Below are 18,574 nucleotides of genomic sequence, written 5' to 3'. Positions count from 1 at the left end.
CCTGATAACAAAGTTCAATATTACATCTGAAAGTGTGCACATGGTCAAGATTTCATAGCTGTACATAGCAAAATCTAGGATAACTGATATCGAAGTTCAATTTTACATCTAAAACTCATGGTCCTAATTTTATAGTTACAGGATAAAATAAGAAAATTCATTAATTTATCAAGGTCAATTAAAGGTCAAGATCACATTGGAATTATTAAAGTTTTATTCATGTTTGTTTAGTAGAAAGTCTTGTTTTGTCCAAATATAAATCAAATCCGTACAAAAATAACAAAATTTATGACAATTTAACCAAAATTCAATAATTTGACCTTGACTTCAAGGTCATTTAAAGCTCAAGGTAAGTTCAACCTAAAAGAAGGACTTGTCCAAAAGGTTGTTTTGTCTAAATATGAAGATAATCCATTTATTAATTATAAAGTTACAGTCAATTTAAGCAAATATCTGAGAAAATTCAATAAGGTCAATGAACCAAGGTCAATATGAGTTTAATATACATAAAGCTCATATCCTAAAAAATGTTGTGTCTGGAAATGAACTTAATTCATTCATAATTAACAAAGGCATAGCCAGTTACAGAAAAAGAACAAGAGCATTTTGTTAAATAGACTCGATAGTTACACAATAAAATAAGAAATTTTCATTAATTGAATTTAATTTAACCAAAATTCAATCATTTGAACTTGATGGTCAAGGTCATTTAACACTCAAGGTCAAAGTCATTTCAACCTTATAAAAGGTCTTGTCCAAAAGGTTGTTTTGTCCAAGTATGATGATAATCTATTAAGTACCAAGTTACAAGTATAGCAAAAAAGCCGAGCTAAAAATGATCTACAATCTTTTGCTTTATTTCTGTATTATCTTAAAGTACTCCAAGTATAGTTTTCTATGCCCCAGTTGATCTATGCAATAATTTTAGATTTTGGTCCTCTGTGGAACAAACTCCTTTAAGAAAAGCAAAAATTATGAACACTGACTGAAACAACAAACTCAATATTTCTTATTTCAACAAATTCTATATTAATCTTTTTTTAATCATACAGAACATTTGTATCATTCCATTTTAATTTATCACAGTGTAACACACATGTATTGATTTTTTTTACAGCTAAAAACATGTGTATGTATATATGGTTACCAACATACTAATGGAATTCTTGTAATAAATTTATTAATTAAATTAATTATCACCAACAAAGTTTCAAGCAGTGTTTAAGTTTTATCTTAATCTTCCCGACCCATAAACTATAAATAGCCCATTCCATTCGATCAGGTCAATGGTAATGTTCCATAAAAATAGAGTTTATTTTTCAGTCCCATTATAAGTCCTGTATTTCCATCTCTGTCTCCCCATCTACTGGATAATTTGACACATGGAATTGTCTCCCTTGACACAGAACACGGAGGAGGAATAGTGTAGAGTTGTTTCCCTTCATCTAAACTCCAAAACCTAGTGTATCCATCCTCACCAACTGAAGTCAAGAAAAATTGTAAACCTTATTAGATAGGGCTAAAAGTGAGTTCTTTTTTTCTCAATAAAATGTGTTAATGAAGAACCTAAAACATAAAATACCCACAATTCTGATCTGTGAATAAACTAACAAAGAAATGAGACAATGGTGTTCATTACTAAATTAACTAGAACTATCACTAAATGTGATTAATACCCCCACAAGACTGCTTCGGAAATGAGGATGATACTAGTAACAGAATACCTTGTAAAAGAATTGAAAAATAGAGTTATGGTTGTGGGCAATTAAAGATAGTTGTGGTTCTTGTATGTTGCATTTCCTTTCAATGTGGTTGGCCATTGATGAAGTTTTATTGTATTACTCTGTAATAAGTCCAGAAAGACAAGGAAAAGGAACAAAGTGTAATAACTCTATAAATACTGAAGATGGAGTTATAGTTCTTGTGCACTGCATTTCCTCTTATTGTGCTTGACCATTGTATGAAGTTGTTTTGAATTCCAACCATTACCTCTTAAGTTATGCTCCGGACAAGGAAAAGTATCAAAGGGCAGTAACTCTGTATTTTGTCAAAATGGAGTTATGGCTCTTGTGCACTGCACTTCCTTTTAATGTCCTTGACAACTGTGTGAAGTTGTATTGAATTCCAAACAGTAGTTTTCAAGTTATGCTCCAGACAAGGAAAAGTAACAAAGGGCAATAACTCTGTCATTAGTCAAGATTGAGTTATGGTTCATGTGCACTGCACTTCCTCTCAATATGCTTGACCATTGTATGATGTTATATTGAATTCCAACCATTAGTCTTCAAGTTATGCTCCGGACAAAAAAGCAATGGAAAAGTAACAAAGGGCAAATACTCTGTAATTAGTCAAGATGGAGTTGTGGTTCTTGTGCACTGCACTTCCTCTCATTGTGCTTGACCATTGTATGAAGTTGTTTTGAATTCCAACCAGTAGTTTTCATGTCATGCTCTGAACAAGGAAAAGTAACAAAGGGCAGTAACTCTGTAATAAGTCAAGATGGAGTTATGGTTCTTGAGCACTGCACTTCCTCTCAATGTGCTTGACAATTGTATGAAGTTATAATGAATTCCAACAATTAGTCTTCAAGTTATGGTCCGCACAAAAGAATGAACTGGAAAAGTAACAAAGGGCAATAACTCTGTAATTACTTTAGATAGAGTTATGGTTATTGTGCACTGCATTTCCCCTTATTGTGTTTGACAATTGTATGAAGTTGTTTTTAATTCCAACCAGTGGTTTTCAAGTTATGCCCCTGACAAGGAAAAGTAACAAAGGGCAATAACTCTGTAATTAGTCAAGATAGAGTTATGGTTCTTGTGCACTGCACTTCCTCTCAATGTGCTTGACCATTGTATGTAGTTATATTAAATTACAACCATTAGTCTTCAAGTAATGCTCCGGACAAGGAAAATGCAACGGACGTCTCGACCGACCGACCACCGGGTGACTCCTATATACCCCCCCAAACTTCGTTTTTGGGGATATAACAAGCAAAGCATGAAATAATTATATAATTAGCCTACACAAATGATCAAGGTCTATGGGTATTCATCACCAAGACTTGTTTAACTTTTACAAAATTGATTAATTATACATGTATATTTACCTGTGTAAACTATTTTCTGCAGTTCATCAACATGCAAAGGAAGTCTGGAATACTGATTTATATTTCCTGAATATTGCACCAAAATCTTTTTCATTCTAATATCCCATAAACAAATCTGCAAAATTTTGGTAAAAAAGGAAGAGAAATATTTATGTAATGTAAACAATGTTTCAAAAACATTAACAACTTGATCTCAATGTATTTTATTTCAAATAATTATTTTCACTTATATTTGTACATAGTTCCCTGTCATAAAACATATTTGTGTTTTTGAAATACCAAACAAAATGAATATGTTTAACTTCAGGGTAGATGCCTTCTCAACATTATCTTCAATAAGACATACTCATATGGTGAAACTTTTGCTTGAGATTAACCAATTAACCAAAAAGGTTAATACAGTAACAAGTTTATTCTGATGTCTACTAGATTTTACAAATTTCAACATGTGTATTCACATAATTATAACCAAAAGATAAATAGATAATATCTTTAATTCGGCAAATGTGGGTTTTTTTACAAATAATCTTAAGGTTCAATCAAACTTTTATCATTCTAGCTTCATGGTGCATTACCAGTCACAATAGATATGTCAACCTGTTGCACTTATTTTTGAAGCTGTAACTGTAAAAGTTTGTTAATACCTACTGATTAGCTGGGGAAAAAACCCAAAATATTCTTAATTCTGGAATAAGCCTATTAGAGGAACTTCAAGGAGGTTAATTTTAACATGGAGGGACAGAAAATATTTTTGTACCATTTAAAGTATTGACTAAATTTGTGCAAAATATCAAATCATTCGCTCATTTTGTTTATCCTAAATAACCACACTTTTACCGCTTAATTAAATCAGAATAAGAATTTCACAAAGAATCAATTTTCAATATGAAGATTTTTCTTTAAACTGTTTTTCAGACATAGTTAAACTTAACACTTATTACATCCAAGTTAATGAAAGTGCAGTAAATGAAGTCAGCATCTGTCACAGTTATTAATAGATCCCTACTCTGACCATTTATTTGAATAACAATGAATTTAACCACAAACATTGACATGTGCTCTTTTGTTAACAAATATTTTCTGGTTAAAATCTTTTTGTATCTACTAATCTGATAATTAGTATTAGACAGGTCAGTGATCTATCCATTACACCTCACTTTTTGTGTAATATTAATTTCCCATAGACCACTTGGAGTTATTTATACTGTTAATGCAAGTGTACCATCTTACTAAGTAATTTGTACTGTTACAGGGTACAAATGTAATAGTATTTTTAATAGTATAAAATCTGGTCACATGGTCTATTTTCTAAAGAAAACTAGAACTGCCACTGTCATGGCGTGAATACCCCCACATACCACTTTGTCAGAAATAACAGTGGCTATTTAGAGCTCAAGAACAACGTTCCTGCCAAATCTGAGGTAACTTAGCCAGTGCATTGCTAAGTTATGTATTCTACATGCTTCAAATGTGAAAATGTCAAAATCAATACACTGCGGACAGGCATTCTTAAGCAATTGAGGGGAAAAGCTTTTTTTTAGTCGACCTTTGACCCAGTGACCTCAAAATCAATAAGGGTCACCTTATGGTCATGATCAACCTCCATGCCAAATATGAAGACTGTGGGTCAAAGGAATCTTAAGTAATTGGGCGGACAAGCTTTTTGAAGTCAAGACCCCTGTGACCTTGACCTTTGACCTGGTGACCTCAAAATCAATAGGGGTCATCTACTAATCATGACTAGCCTCCATGCCAAATATGAAGACTGTGGGTCAAAGGAATCTTAAGTTATTGGGCGGACAAACTTTTTGAAGTCAAGGCCCCTGTGACCTTGACCTTTGACCTGGTGACCTCAAAATCAATAGGTGTCATTTACTAATCACGACTAACCTCCATGCCAAATATGAAGACTGTGGGTCAAAGGAATCTTAAGTTATCGGGCGGACAAGCTTTTTGCAGTCAAGGCCCCTGTGACCTTGACCTTTGACCTGGTGACCTCAAAATCAATAGGGGTCATCTTCTAATGAAGACTGTGGGTCAAAGGAATCTTAAGTTATTGGGCGGACAAGCTTTTTGAAGTCAAGGCCCCTGTGACCTTGACCTTTGACCTGGTGACCTCAAAATCAATAGGGGTCATCTACTAATCATGACTAACCTCCATGCCAAATATGAAGACTGTGGGTCAAAGGAATCTTAAGTTATTGGGCGGACAAGAAAAACCGACGGACGCCCAACGGCAAAGCTGATTCCAGTAAACCCCGCTTACAACTTTGTTGTGCGGGGGTATGATAAAATCATTACAGTTATTGTTCAGGGTAATTAAATAAATAACGAATGGGTTAGTAAATAACAGTGAAAATATCATTCCTTGTTAAAATATGTTACCCTCCGCTAACGCCTTGGGCAACTGTATTTTCCTCAGAATGATATTTTTACTGTTACAAAACCATGTGTTATTTATATACTGACACTAAAAGAGATACTGGAGTAACACTAGTTTTATACCTTTCCTGTGAAGTCTGAGGCAAGCAGAAAGTTGTCATTTTCCATTTCTTTTACACTACATACACTGGAATGATGGTTTAAAGTCACAATTGGAAAGGTTGACGTACTTCTCCTGTCAAATGTCAATATTTGACCCTTGCGTGTGCCTACATGTAGTTTGTTCCCTGACTGAAATTCAAAGATAATAAATGTAAATCTCCTAACTTCTCATGTAAATCTTCTAACTTCTCACTCTCACAATAATGTTTAATAGAATTCATTATCAGAGTCAAATAAGATACATTGAATGTTCAGTTTTGAATATCATACATTTTAACCAAGAGCTGCAATGTAATAATGTATTTGAAATCAAATCAGTATTGGTAAATCAGACAGGAAAAAAAGTATTTTAACTGGACCTCTGCCTGTTAAAAGATATTTTTTAAAATACTTAACCTTTTAGAAAGTAAAACATTTCGATGTCTAGGTACTGTTAACTCCTGATTGCTTTTTTTTCACAAAATAATAACTCACAATTGAGAAGCAGAAAGGACATATTTAACATGCATTATATTTAAGGCATGAGATACAAATGTATTATACTGGACTTTAAAACATTCCTCAGTAGTATTTCATTTACACATATATATTTATATAATCAATAGTATAAACATGTAGGAGTCAGCATAATGTCAACAATTATAGACTTGTTCACTTAAATTTGAAAATAGCACATAATTAACTATTGACAATATTCCACCTAATTAAGGTACGGTATTCAAAAACATGGTTGACAAGTACTACAACTACATGTATTTGATGCTGAGAAGCAAGTGAGGAACCAGACTGTACAACTTTTGTAATGCTCTTTGGTATGACTCAGCAGGGTATCAAACCTGCCATCTCCTGAATACAAGATTGACACTCTACCAGCATCTATTTATGACTACTACTTACATGATTTGAGAATGCCAGGGAGAGTGGATCACTTTTGTTTGTATTGTATTCCCACATTGTTCTACGTTCTACATTCAGCACTAAAGCACACTTTTCACTGCCTACACTGAACTGACATTTTGCTTTGTTCCAGGCACAGGTCCATGTAGCTTTCTTACCTACAAACGAAACAATACCTTTACATTCAAAATTATAACTCAATAAAATCTAGGATCTGTTATAGATGTATACATCACTAAACTAAAGTCAACCTGATGTCCATATTTCTTTTTTGAAAGCTGTATAATCTTAATTTTATCACATTTTTGACCTCTAGCAACTCAATATTTGTTACTGAATCCCTGGACAGACTACAGGTATCTCTTGATTCAAAGCAGGCCAAGATTATTTTGCAAATCCTAATTGATATGATTAATAAAGTAATATATCAGTTCAATATACTAACAGTTAACAGATAATATATCATATCTATAACATTCAAATTAATAGAATTGGTCAAGTATAAACAAGGTATTTTACAATGTATTGTAAGTATACATGTATAAAACATTTCATGAGATATTAGAAAAATTTACTTATCATTCTTTAACCTTCCAAATAGTCAATACGCTAAACATTTGAAGGATTTCTCACCTAGGTTGTAATTCTGACTTGCTGTGGTATCTTCCGGGTTTAAACTTTTTATTTGAGCTAAACTTTCCTGGTGTCCCATATGGCACATTGTAGTGTATAAAACATGTTTCTGGCCATCTGAAACTGGAGCCCAGCATAGATCTGTCACTTTATTCAACATTGGTAAAATTGCTTGTAATTTAGGCTTTCCAATAACAGACAGTGATGTTTGTTTGTCAGTCCGTACTGATTCAGAGATTTGAATTCTTTGTATCCTCTGAACCCAAGTCTCTCTTATAGACCACAAGGATAGAATTTCATTATGATCGTCACCTATATGCATTACCTGCATATGTTCTAAATTTTCATAATGATCCAAAAGAGGTGGATCAAAAATGTTTTGTGAACCTACCGGCTTAAAATGAGACACACTGTTCTGAAAAATTTTTGATCTTAAAAAAGATTTTGTATGACCCATCACTAGCCTGTCTTGAATAAGATGAGTCAAATTATGTGACACACATTTTCTATATGCTTTTTGCTTTAATACTGCTTTAATGTCACTTTGAAATATTTCAGCGATGTCACTCTGTCTTTTTTTCTCAGCTTGTTGTTTAGCAATGGAATCTCTTGTATAGTTGCAGGTACTGGATGCATGGTTGGGAGCTATCTTGAAATACCGTTTCTTTTCTGCATCATAGTAAAACCCTGGAATTTCTGACATATGTGTTAAGAAAAGTTACATTTTATGACGCAATAAAACAAATTTCCATGCACCTGTGAAGCATGTTTATTAGCAATTTAAAATTTGTTATCATTTAATGCTTTTATGTAACTATTACTAGGATATAACAAAAATTTCAAACTCTACAAATAAGATGCTGCATGGTGACGCATTATATTTGTAATATAAATACCTGGATTTTTGTGATGGTAGTGATTTTGAATATATAATTATGATGCATTGAGGTAAAGGTCTGTTAATACATTTATACATGTATGCAACTTTAATAAGAAAAGACAAAATTCTATTCTAGAATTATGAATATATATCAAACCATACATGTCGCAGGGCCATATTGATGTGTTCAATGTTGTTTGTCAATGTATGTCCCGTATTGTACACCGTAAATTATGTTATGTACATGTCCATGTCATGTCTGTTGTATTTGTTACTGTACATATCTTGTGAAATCCTATATTTGTGTCCCTTTTCCTATATTTCATTCACTCATCCTTTTATTCATTTACTCATTCATTCATTTTTTCATTCATTCATTTATTGACAAGTATGCACTAACCACTGGTAGGGCCTCAATTCAAATATTCTTTTTCCGGAATAAGTAGCTTCATGCATGCGCACTCGTACTGAAGGTTTTCATGGCGCAAGCCAGACTTCATTGATTGATAATAAATATTTTCTTGATAATAAATATTTTCTGAAAACGTGTCTCTGTATTTTTGCAGGTAAGTATGAATCTTGTGGTCATTTAATCACTGCAAAATTTAACTCATATATGCATATCTAAAACATCGCTGAAATGCCCAATTCCATGGGTATTGGTCATGTTCCAAAAATCCTGGAAAAAAAACCCTGCTTCCCTTATAGCTAGAGTGGACTGTTCACTATTTAGGGGAGAAGATGTGTAAGTGGCTGGATAGCTCAGTCCGTAGAGTCGTGGTACGGTATTCCGAGATTCCCGGGTTTGAGTTCCGGTCAGGCTGCACATTTTTCTCACCCTGTGACATACACATCTCTATAACATGCAAAAAATGAATTTTAAAAACCTTAAACCATAAATAAAATGCAATTAAAACACATAAATGTATGTGTGTACAATTGTATGCAATTTTATTTCAACTTAGTTGTTTTGTTAATATTTAGTCATCATGTTGAAATAAAAGTCTAGCTTTAATACATGTAGCTGAAGGTATTCTGACCTCCTCAATCAGTTTTAAAAAAATAGGTTCACTGACTTACACAATCATATCAAATGCATTTGTCTGTATCCATCAGCAGAGAACAAATGGACACAGCAAACAGACCTTTTCCTAACCATTTTGAGAAAAAATACAAGTACGTAGCTGAGTTAAGGAAATTAGCACCCAAATAAGCTGGTGTATTAAGTTCAGATTTTGAGAAAACTGAACCATTTTAAAGAAAATTTCGATTCGGCAGAGGCCTTTTATTGGCCTCTAGTTGTATATTACAGGTGAAAAATCACCTTTTAATACTCAACTTATTGTATTGGTTACACTTCACTTAACATTTTGTTGGTTCTGGGACATAAGAATTATCTTATGTCCCAGGTTGGTTTGAATAAACTTTGTCGCAGAATTCAAAACACTAAGCCAAAAGAGCCTGAAAGGAGGTTTCAAATAAATCAATATACCGGTAATTGGAACCGAGTCTTCAGCATTTTTTTCAAGATTTAGAAAAAATAAGCATATCTGCCATTGGGTATGGGTTCCGCTTCCATTATCTGACCAGTGGTGACACTCAGAATTTCAGAAAAGGCATACTCAATCTGGGGAATTAGCATTAATATCTTACTTTTGCACAACGTAATGTACAATGTACCGAAATTTTTAAAAGTAAAATCCACGCTCAATGCTGTCACACTTAATGCTGTCAATCTTGGACAAAGTATGAACCAGTGTCAATAAAGACTGAAAGGATACCAAGCTCATTTCCACAACTAGAATTTGTGGATGAACTACTTTGCTGTTCACTGGATGAGCTGTATCCTGAATATCCCCTTCCGTCCTCTTTAAAATTTGATCTTCTCCTTCCTCTAAAACCATGCTGGTCCTCATATCTTCTTGATTGTACATTAGATCTAGCAGAGCCTGAGTTTTGAAACTTTTGTCTCTGTGAATAATTATCATCATCTATAAACCTTCTTCTTCCTCGTTTATGTCTTGGCATAATTTTTAAATTAATGTACCTTTTTGTAAAGAAAATTCATATACAGCTTTTAAAATCTATTTCAATGGCATCATGACTATGAATTATAAAATAAATCACTAAATTAGCAAAAAATGACTGTTCTGTATACACCGGAAGTATAACTTTGACCTGACCGGAAACCGTACTGTAAAGATGGCAGCTACCATGGCTAAAAAAGTGCACGTGGAAATTGAAGCATCTGACTCTGAGCCTGATAAAAATATAGAAGAATCAAGCTCTTCAGATGGTAGCGTTTCTTATTTAGTTACTCAAGTAAACATGATTTTAAAGGAAAACTTTTGGAAATTCAATTTCTTTAAAGCTGAATATGCTGTCACGTAATTTCGCGATGTAAACATGTGTTTGAATTGTATTTTAAACACTATATTAGCAATGCTACATGATATTTTTTGGTCTACATTTCCAAGTTATGAAGGTGTTACATGAAAAGAACACTGCTTGATAATGTCAAAAAACTTTATTTTAACAAGAAATATTTAACACTCTTTTTTTTGGTGATTTTTTTAGTCTATCACATATTCATATACCTAAAACTGTCTTTTTCCTAAAAAAGTGAAAATTCTAACCCCAGTCAGTTTTTACATCACTATTTGAAATATTTCCAAAGAAACAGTCTTTTCACACTTCAGTATTAAAAACTTGAACTTCTGAACATGCAATTTATCCAAATACACGGAAAAAAGCAGCACATGCCATAAGTTAATGCTCTTGGAACTTCGGTTTGGACCTGTGTCAAAATGTTAAAAACAACAAATACAGTGCCTTACATGAGTAAACATTAAATGATTAATACTGTAATTTTTAGTGAATACTTCCTCCATCATATTCCATGTATTAGTGGTAATTATTTTAATGACAAGTTACACAATCGGGGATACACGTTCATTGCATCACTCTCACATTGCAATGCCAATGGCAATGTCATTAACAAAGAAATTGTCAGCATTTTAAAGGTTGAAACATAACTAATGTCATTACTGTTACATCAATGATCATGCATATCAAGTAAATAAAACAGAATTTTAGAACACTAATTTTAATGGCCTAGTGTATAGTAATCACTGATTCAGTGCCAATAATAGCAATATCAATTCGTTTCCCCACCCACTGACCCAATCACTGAAAACTGGCCGTATTTCTTTATCTGAGCATTGTCATAATAAACTGTGAACAGTTCTTATAAAACAGGAGTTATTGCAACATTATTACAACTTACACCAAGGGAAATACTTCTTCAATCGCAGAAAATATCTGAAATATGTATAATCTGTTTGTTTTTTCACAAACAGGAAGTTGACAGTACTACTTTCGGATTGCTCTCAAATTTACCGCTGTTTTCAATGAGTGTCCAAGATAAGGTACACTATTGCACGCAGGTCACAAATCTTCAAAAATAAATACTTTGTCCAGGTCCAATGATGAAATTAAAGGGTATATTCGAAAGATTGATAATTATTTCATAAGAAACGCACATTTACTTGAGTGTAATGGGTTTGAAAGTGAAAAATATATGCAAATCTTTTCTTTCCAATTTGATTTCATTTAGAAAGGTGCGGGTTCAACGATATAAAAATACGGTTACACATTAATTAATGTTTCTATTAATAAATGCAACTATTTTTACTGACCAACGAACTGTTGTCTAAGAATAATTTACAGGCAAAAACGTCATGGGTTTCCCGATTTATTGAGGTCAGACATTTTCATTGGTCTGCGCACTTCGTTGCGCAGCGCCATCTAGCGAGCGTAGCATTGCTAACTATATACAGCTTGTTCTGCTTATGTGAGAACAGGAAAGTTAACAGAAATCTAGAACACATTTAGACCTTATTGAAATTTTTCATTGGAAATCTAATTTCGTCTGTTAAGCAGTTAGCCTAATTAATTAAACTTTAAAGTTAGCCCTAATTAATTTTAAAGCATTAAGTTAGATCTACTAGTTAGCCTAATTAATTAGGCAGTGCGCAGGACACCAGTCTACACTTCAGTTTTCAATCAGAGTACATCGGCTTTTATCGTTATCTTGCTATTCGAAAAGTTGCGATGTGTCAATTCGGTACTTCGAACGAAAGTTTTCAAAAACATCACTTAGCAGGTACTCGCGTTACCGTAAAGCTCGCTTTGCGAGCAGGCCCTTTGGGTTAGCTCGTGGAGCTCGCTATGATTTTAGCATAACATGTTTAGTGTACATGTAAACCAGATCTTTCTTGCAGGTATTTTGTACCGTAAACAAAACGAATAAATTGGTGGTGTTCAACCTATCATCGGAGCGCTTGGAATATTCCGAAAATCTCCGAACGTAAAGGGTGACCACTGAGCATGCGTCGGCATTTGGTAAATCCTGTCCGCCATTTTTGTTAATCTCTAATCACGGTTGTTGTTTTAATGTTATATTTATCAAAAAGGATATGTTAAAAGTTACTTTTTATATTTATAATCGTTACTATAATTCTTATCAATGAAATGCAGGTTTATTCTCTGATTTTGTACATCATTCTTTCACCGGAAGTGTTACTAACTTAGCATGCGTTTGCTAGCAATAGTCTGAATTATGTAGAAGCTTATTTCAAGCGCTCTGATATCTATATTTAGCTCAAAAGGATTTCAAAATGGCGGCGCCCAGTTAACTAAGGATTTTTTCACAGCTTATTAGGTATAGGATATATATATTTTTTAAATTTTCATTTAGTTTTAATTTGATTTCATTTGAATTGATATGCGTCATACATGTTATCTAAGAGCGCTACAGCCCTCGCGTGGCCTTTGGCCCCACTCGGACTTTCTGTGTATTAATGCAGCGCAGCAGTTTGCATGCTATCAGGTCAATCACCGACTTTCATTGACTTGACATTAAAGTATATTGGTCAATTGATTAATGTAACTTGTACATGTAAATAACACAAATTTTACATCAGCTTACAAAAACAACTAATTAAGGTGAATTTTTGTCTGATTTATCTATCCAATATCTTGTCAAAATATAAATGGCGGAATATTATCCGTAAAATCATTTAGAAAAATTAATGTAATATAATTATATTACCATTCTTTGTGAAAATTGAAAAATTGCTGTACGACTGTCCTCAACAGTGCATAATATTATAGGCTAGACATACATGACTCACATATGTCTAGAATTCTATTCTATTCTGAAAATGTATAGCAACTCAGGTGCTAGTTGAATTAATTTTAACTGTTGAAATCAGAAAACACATAAAAATTTCAGTTCTTCAAAAAATCATTAGATCATCATAATCTTAAAAAGTTGTATGTTGCAAACATATCTGATATGTTAATAGTAAAATTTTATGGCACATTCTCAAATAATGCCTGCTGCACAGTAAATGGGCCAATTGTGTTAGCATCTAGGTCAAAAAATAAAGTTAAACATACAAGACAATATTTGCTCGTTTTAAGTACCTCAGGGTGTCTATGACAATATTTTTGGAAAGAAAGGATAACTTTTTGGATACCTTTTTCAAAATATTACATCTCTTGCGGACTGTGTGGGTAGGGGACGGATGTTACAAAGATATACTAAAAGTCTGAATATCTTACAGTTTATAATAAAATTTGTATTATTTCTCTTTATTTTATTAAAATATTATGTTTTCTGATTAATGTTACAAAAAAAAATCCAGAAAATTCATCTTAGATATAAAAATATTTGGTTTCAAATTTTCAGTATTTTTCACACAAAATGAAATTTTCAAACATGTTTGAAACAGAGAGAAATAAAACAAGGATAACTACACCAAATCATACTTAAATCAAATATGCAAACTCATTTCTTATAAAACAGTAGAAATTATAGGTCTTTCTTTTGTATATTTCTTGTCAGATAACCCAAAAATGAATTGTATCAGGTGGACGGATGTTACATTTTTGGGGGGACGGATGTTACACTAGATGTTTAAAGCTCATGGTTCATACTTTTTTGTTTGTTTTATTTTAAAGTAATATAATTTATAAGAGAATTGCTTTGTACAGTACAATAAATGTAAAATAATTGAACAAATTATGAGAAAAATGTAGAAATATACCCGACAATTATGGAGTTTCTTACTATTTGCATTTCACAATGAAAAGTTGCATTGACTTAGTTTTCTTCCATTTATCTTACATTTGAATGAACATTGAAATGTTTGGAATAAAATAAAAACATTGCTAATTAAACAAAAGAATCTTTGTTTCCAGATAATGCATTAACATTAAAAAGAAAATGTCATACCAACAGTACCTTTCTATACATGAAATTATTTACAAAATTCTTTTAAATTAGTTAAATAATAAAATCTATATTTGTAAAAGATATGATACAGTGTGAAGTAAATAAGTTTTCAGATTGAAACATATGCAAGCTTGAATTTCTCATTACTAAATACATAAATTATACACAATTAAAAATTTTCATTAAAAATTATAAGATTTTAAATTGCTGCAATTAAGTTCTATCGATTTGATGAAATTTTAAGTAAATTAATGTGGAATGTTAGCAGCATTATCCAAAGATTTCATTATGATTCAGTATCATAATCTCATTATTTCTAACTTTTAATAATTCTCTGTGTAAATATGTCAGTGTACATGAACTGCTTTAACTTAATGAATTAATTTGTCATTCAATAAAATTTATAGGTGCAAAATAATTTGCGAAGGGTTTTTTTACAGAATAATTTTCACAATTATTCCAACTTTTTCATTACAGGAATCCTTACCTTATCCTTTACTTACAAGTTTCTTTCACTTTATTAACAATAATTAAATGGGTCAAATTGTATGAAAAAATGTGCTTGAGTTTTTTTGGGGGAAAAAAATCTAAAAATTTTAATCAGGGTGTTGAATTATATTTTTTTATTTGTTTAAAATTTTTCAGTGACTACATATTTAGCCTATAAAATTTTGAAGTTCAATAAATCCTTTGACTTAAATGATCTTCAACTTCAATACTTAATGACAGACATTCTTGAAACAGATATGGTAGTCCCTCCCACTGTTTTAAGCATAATATATATCACCCTTAATTGGCACCCCCTACTGTTTTGTAATATATCACACTTCCCAATATACACAGCTCCCAATATACAGCTCGTTAACTTCCAATAAAGTGCAAGCCCCTTCTGTGTGTATAGAGTTAGGATCCATATCCCACTGTTTTATGAGGGGCAGGGATACATGGTTTGTTAACTATATAAGGCTAAAGAATTTATGTTTTAACAATTGACCAATTTTAATCACAAAGATACTTTCAACATCTCTATCTTTGGCACCTCTTTCTATATAATTCAGTCAATGCGAAAGTCAAAAAAAATTCCAGCCACAAGGACTGGGATCCTTAGATTTATTTCCGGCCCTGATGATTTTTTCCCGGCCCGGACTCTGAAAGGTATTTTTTGTATGGGTGGGGGAGGGATAATGCCATAATTATAAACAAAAATATTTAGCAAATATGAATTATCAGACTCAACTATAAGATACTACGAAAAAAATATACAGAAACATAATAAATAAAACATTAGTATAATTCATAAGGAAACGATACATCTTTTAAAGGTTTAATTTGAAGATTGGAGAAAAAATATGTTTTGGTAAGGAAATTATCCAAGACAAGATGATGGCTTACATTACTTAGCAAAAACTGGTTGTATCTTGCGGTGATTTTGGTTATCTGGGTCTTTGAATACAAGCAAAAATGAAAAAAAAGATCGATCTAGGAAGTTTTGCATATTTTAGAAATTGTTTCAAAGTGGCTTAAATTTTATTCGGACATGAGGACTGACTGTATCGAAATTTATCTCGGCCCTCCTGATTTTTAGTTGGCGAGGTCCGAGGACCGACAGACTTTCGCACAGACTGATAATTATCCTGTTAAGGATTTTGTGTTTGTTTTTTCTAGTTTTTTTTTTAATTAGTATTTTATTTGTTGTGTGAAACATTCCTATACAGTTGCAAAGCTTACTACTTCTCTATCATGCATCATAAGAACAAGATAAGTTTAGTTTTACTGTAAAAAGAATTTTTAGTTCAATTCTGTAACATCCGTCCCCTTCTGTACCCTTAGTTTGTAAACACAGAATAACAAAAGATTATATTTGTTATAAATTCATATAAGCTTAAATATTATCTTAATAAGCTCATAGGTCCACTTGATGTTAAGAAATAAAATATAAATTTTATTTCAAAGTAAATAATTTTGTTATCAGAGCAAAAAATACTGTTTTTTTTTTCAAAATTAAGGAATTTCGTGTTCACAAATAATATTTTTTTATAAATACATCATTTCAGTGCTTTATTTCTGTTATTTCTTCATTTTTCATCGTAACTTCGGTGTTTTAGTGTAAAATTCCCTTTCCAGTTACAGTTTATGTGAGATTTAATAAGCATCTTATATAGGGGGGCGGATGTTACGGGGACGGATGTTACAGACAACTTTTACATTATTGTAATTTTTTTCTCATAAACATAGAAATTGGCATTTTTTATAACATTTTCATTGTAAGGCTATCATTAAGCACCAGAAACATTGTTTTATATGAGTATTGTTTTATAATTGGATATTTTATGAGAGGGGGACGGATGTTACAGTTTTTTCATCACAAAATTTTTTTTACCACTAAAATGCCTATTTTGGTAAAAATGTTTGAAAATTTGAATTGAAAACACTTAATATATGTTTTTAATTCATATTTCATTAGATTGAGACAATAAAGTACTATTTTATTTGTAATTGCTTAAAGGTATACCTGTTTGCTGAACAACTGAATTTTGAAAAAACTGATGCATTACAAAAGTCTGATTTTACTAAAATCATCTTAAAAACCAGGATGATGTATACCAAGTATTATATATCACTGGAAAGGTTATTAAATTTTCTATGTGCATGTAAAAAAATTTAAGTGATAAATTAAAACAGATAATAGTGGTGTTAATTCTAAAAACACCAAAAAAAACATATGCTAACACATTACATGTAAAATTGGACATTTTTAGCTCGACTATTCGCAGAATAATGGAGCTAATGCAGTCACCCATTTGTCGGCGTCGGCGTCCCTGTGGTTAAGTTTTTGTATGTAAGCTGGTATCTCTATAACTACTGAAGGGAATGGATTGAAACTTCACACACTTGTTCTCTGTGATTATCTAAGATGATTGGCACAAGTCCCATAACTCTGATTTGCTTTTTTTCATAATTATGCCCCTTTTTCGACTTAGAAATTCTTGGTTAAGTTTTTGTATGTAAGCTGGTATCTCCTTAACTACTGAAGGGAATGGATTGAAACTTCACACACTTGTTCTCTGTGATTATCTAAGATGATTGGCACAAGTCCCATAACTCTGATTTGCTTTTTTTCATAATTATGCCCCTTTTTAGACTTAGAAATTCTTGGTAAAGTACTGAAGGGAATGGATTGAAACTTCACACACTTGTTCTCTGTGATTATCTAAGATGATTGGCACAAGTCCCATAACTCTGATTTGCTTTTTTTCACAATTATGCCCCTTTTTCAACTTAGAAATTCTTGGTTAAGTTTTTGTATGTAAGCTGGTATCTCCTTAACTACTGAAGGGAATGGATTGAAACTTCACACACTTGTTCTCTGTGATTATCTAAGATGATTGGCACAAGTCCCATAACTCTGGTTTGCTTTTTTTGCATGATTATGCCCCTTTTTTCGACTTAGAAATTCTTGGTTAAGTTTTTGTATGTAAGCTGGTATCTCCATAACTACTGAAGGGAATTGATTTAAACTACACACACTTGTTCTCTGTGATTATATAAGATGATTAGCTCAAGTCCCATAACTCTGATTTGCTTTTTTACATAATTATGCCCCTTTTTCGACTTATAAATTCTTGGTTAAGTTTTTGCGTGTAAGCTGGTATCTCCATAACTACTGAAGGGAATGGATTGAAACTTCACACACTTGTTCTCTGTGATTATCTAAGATAATTGGCACAAGTCCCATAACTCTGATTTGCTTTTTTATATAATTATGCCCCTTTTTCGACTTAGAAATTCTTGGTTAAGTTTTTGCATGTAAGCTGGTATCTCCATAACTACTGAAGGGAATTGAATGAAACTTCACACACTTATTCTCTGTGATTATCTAAGATGATTGGCACAAGTCCCATCACTCTAATTTGCTTTTTAACATAATTATGCCCCTTTTTCGACTTAGAAATTCTTGGTTAAGTTTTTGCGTGTAAGCTGGTATCTCCATTACTACTAGAGGGAATGGATTGAAACTTCACACACTTGGTCTCTGTGATTATCTAAGATGATTGGTACAAGTCCCATTACTCTGATTTGCTTTTTTACATAATTATGCCCCTTTTTCGACTCATGAATTCTTGGTTAAGTTTTTGCATGTAAGCTTGTATCTCCATAACTACTGAAGGGAATGTATTGAAACTTGAAGAGTTTGTACCTTTTCGGACAA

The 18,574-nt window shown here is 32.3% G+C and overlaps 2 protein-coding genes across 2 annotated transcripts in view; one reads left to right on the top strand and one right to left on the bottom strand.

The window, feature by feature from the left end:
- Positions 1–1,005: 1,005 nt before the first annotated feature.
- On the bottom strand, positions 1,006–10,233 carry LOC132713883 (DDB1- and CUL4-associated factor 4-like). Its single transcript, XM_060696592.1, has 6 exons — positions 9,845–10,233; positions 7,184–7,879; positions 6,551–6,708; positions 5,615–5,782; positions 3,110–3,224; positions 1,006–1,481 (listed from the first exon to the last, which is right to left on the bottom strand). The coding sequence occupies exons 1-6, from the start codon at positions 10,089–10,091 to the stop codon at positions 1,279–1,281; spliced, it is 1,587 nt and encodes a 528-aa protein (XP_060552575.1). The 5' UTR covers positions 10,092–10,233; the 3' UTR covers positions 1,006–1,278.
- LOC132713626 (RRP15-like protein) overlaps positions 10,213–18,574 on the top strand; it is a 22,240-nt gene continuing 13,878 nt past the window's right edge. The window contains exon 1 of the mRNA XM_060696277.1: positions 10,213–10,359. Within this exon, the coding sequence (XP_060552260.1) occupies positions 10,266–10,359 (94 nt within the window). The 5' untranslated portion in view covers positions 10,213–10,265. The remainder of the gene's footprint in view (positions 10,360–18,574) is intronic.

This window comes from Ruditapes philippinarum, unplaced genomic scaffold (genome assembly GCF_026571515.1).
Source record: "Ruditapes philippinarum isolate M1 unplaced genomic scaffold, ASM2657151v2 ctg635_1_1_1_1, whole genome shotgun sequence".
Lineage (NCBI taxonomy): Eukaryota > Metazoa > Mollusca > Bivalvia > Venerida > Veneridae > Ruditapes > Ruditapes philippinarum.
The sequence above is the reverse complement of the archived record's forward strand: the minus strand, read 5'-3'. Positions and strand labels throughout refer to the sequence as shown.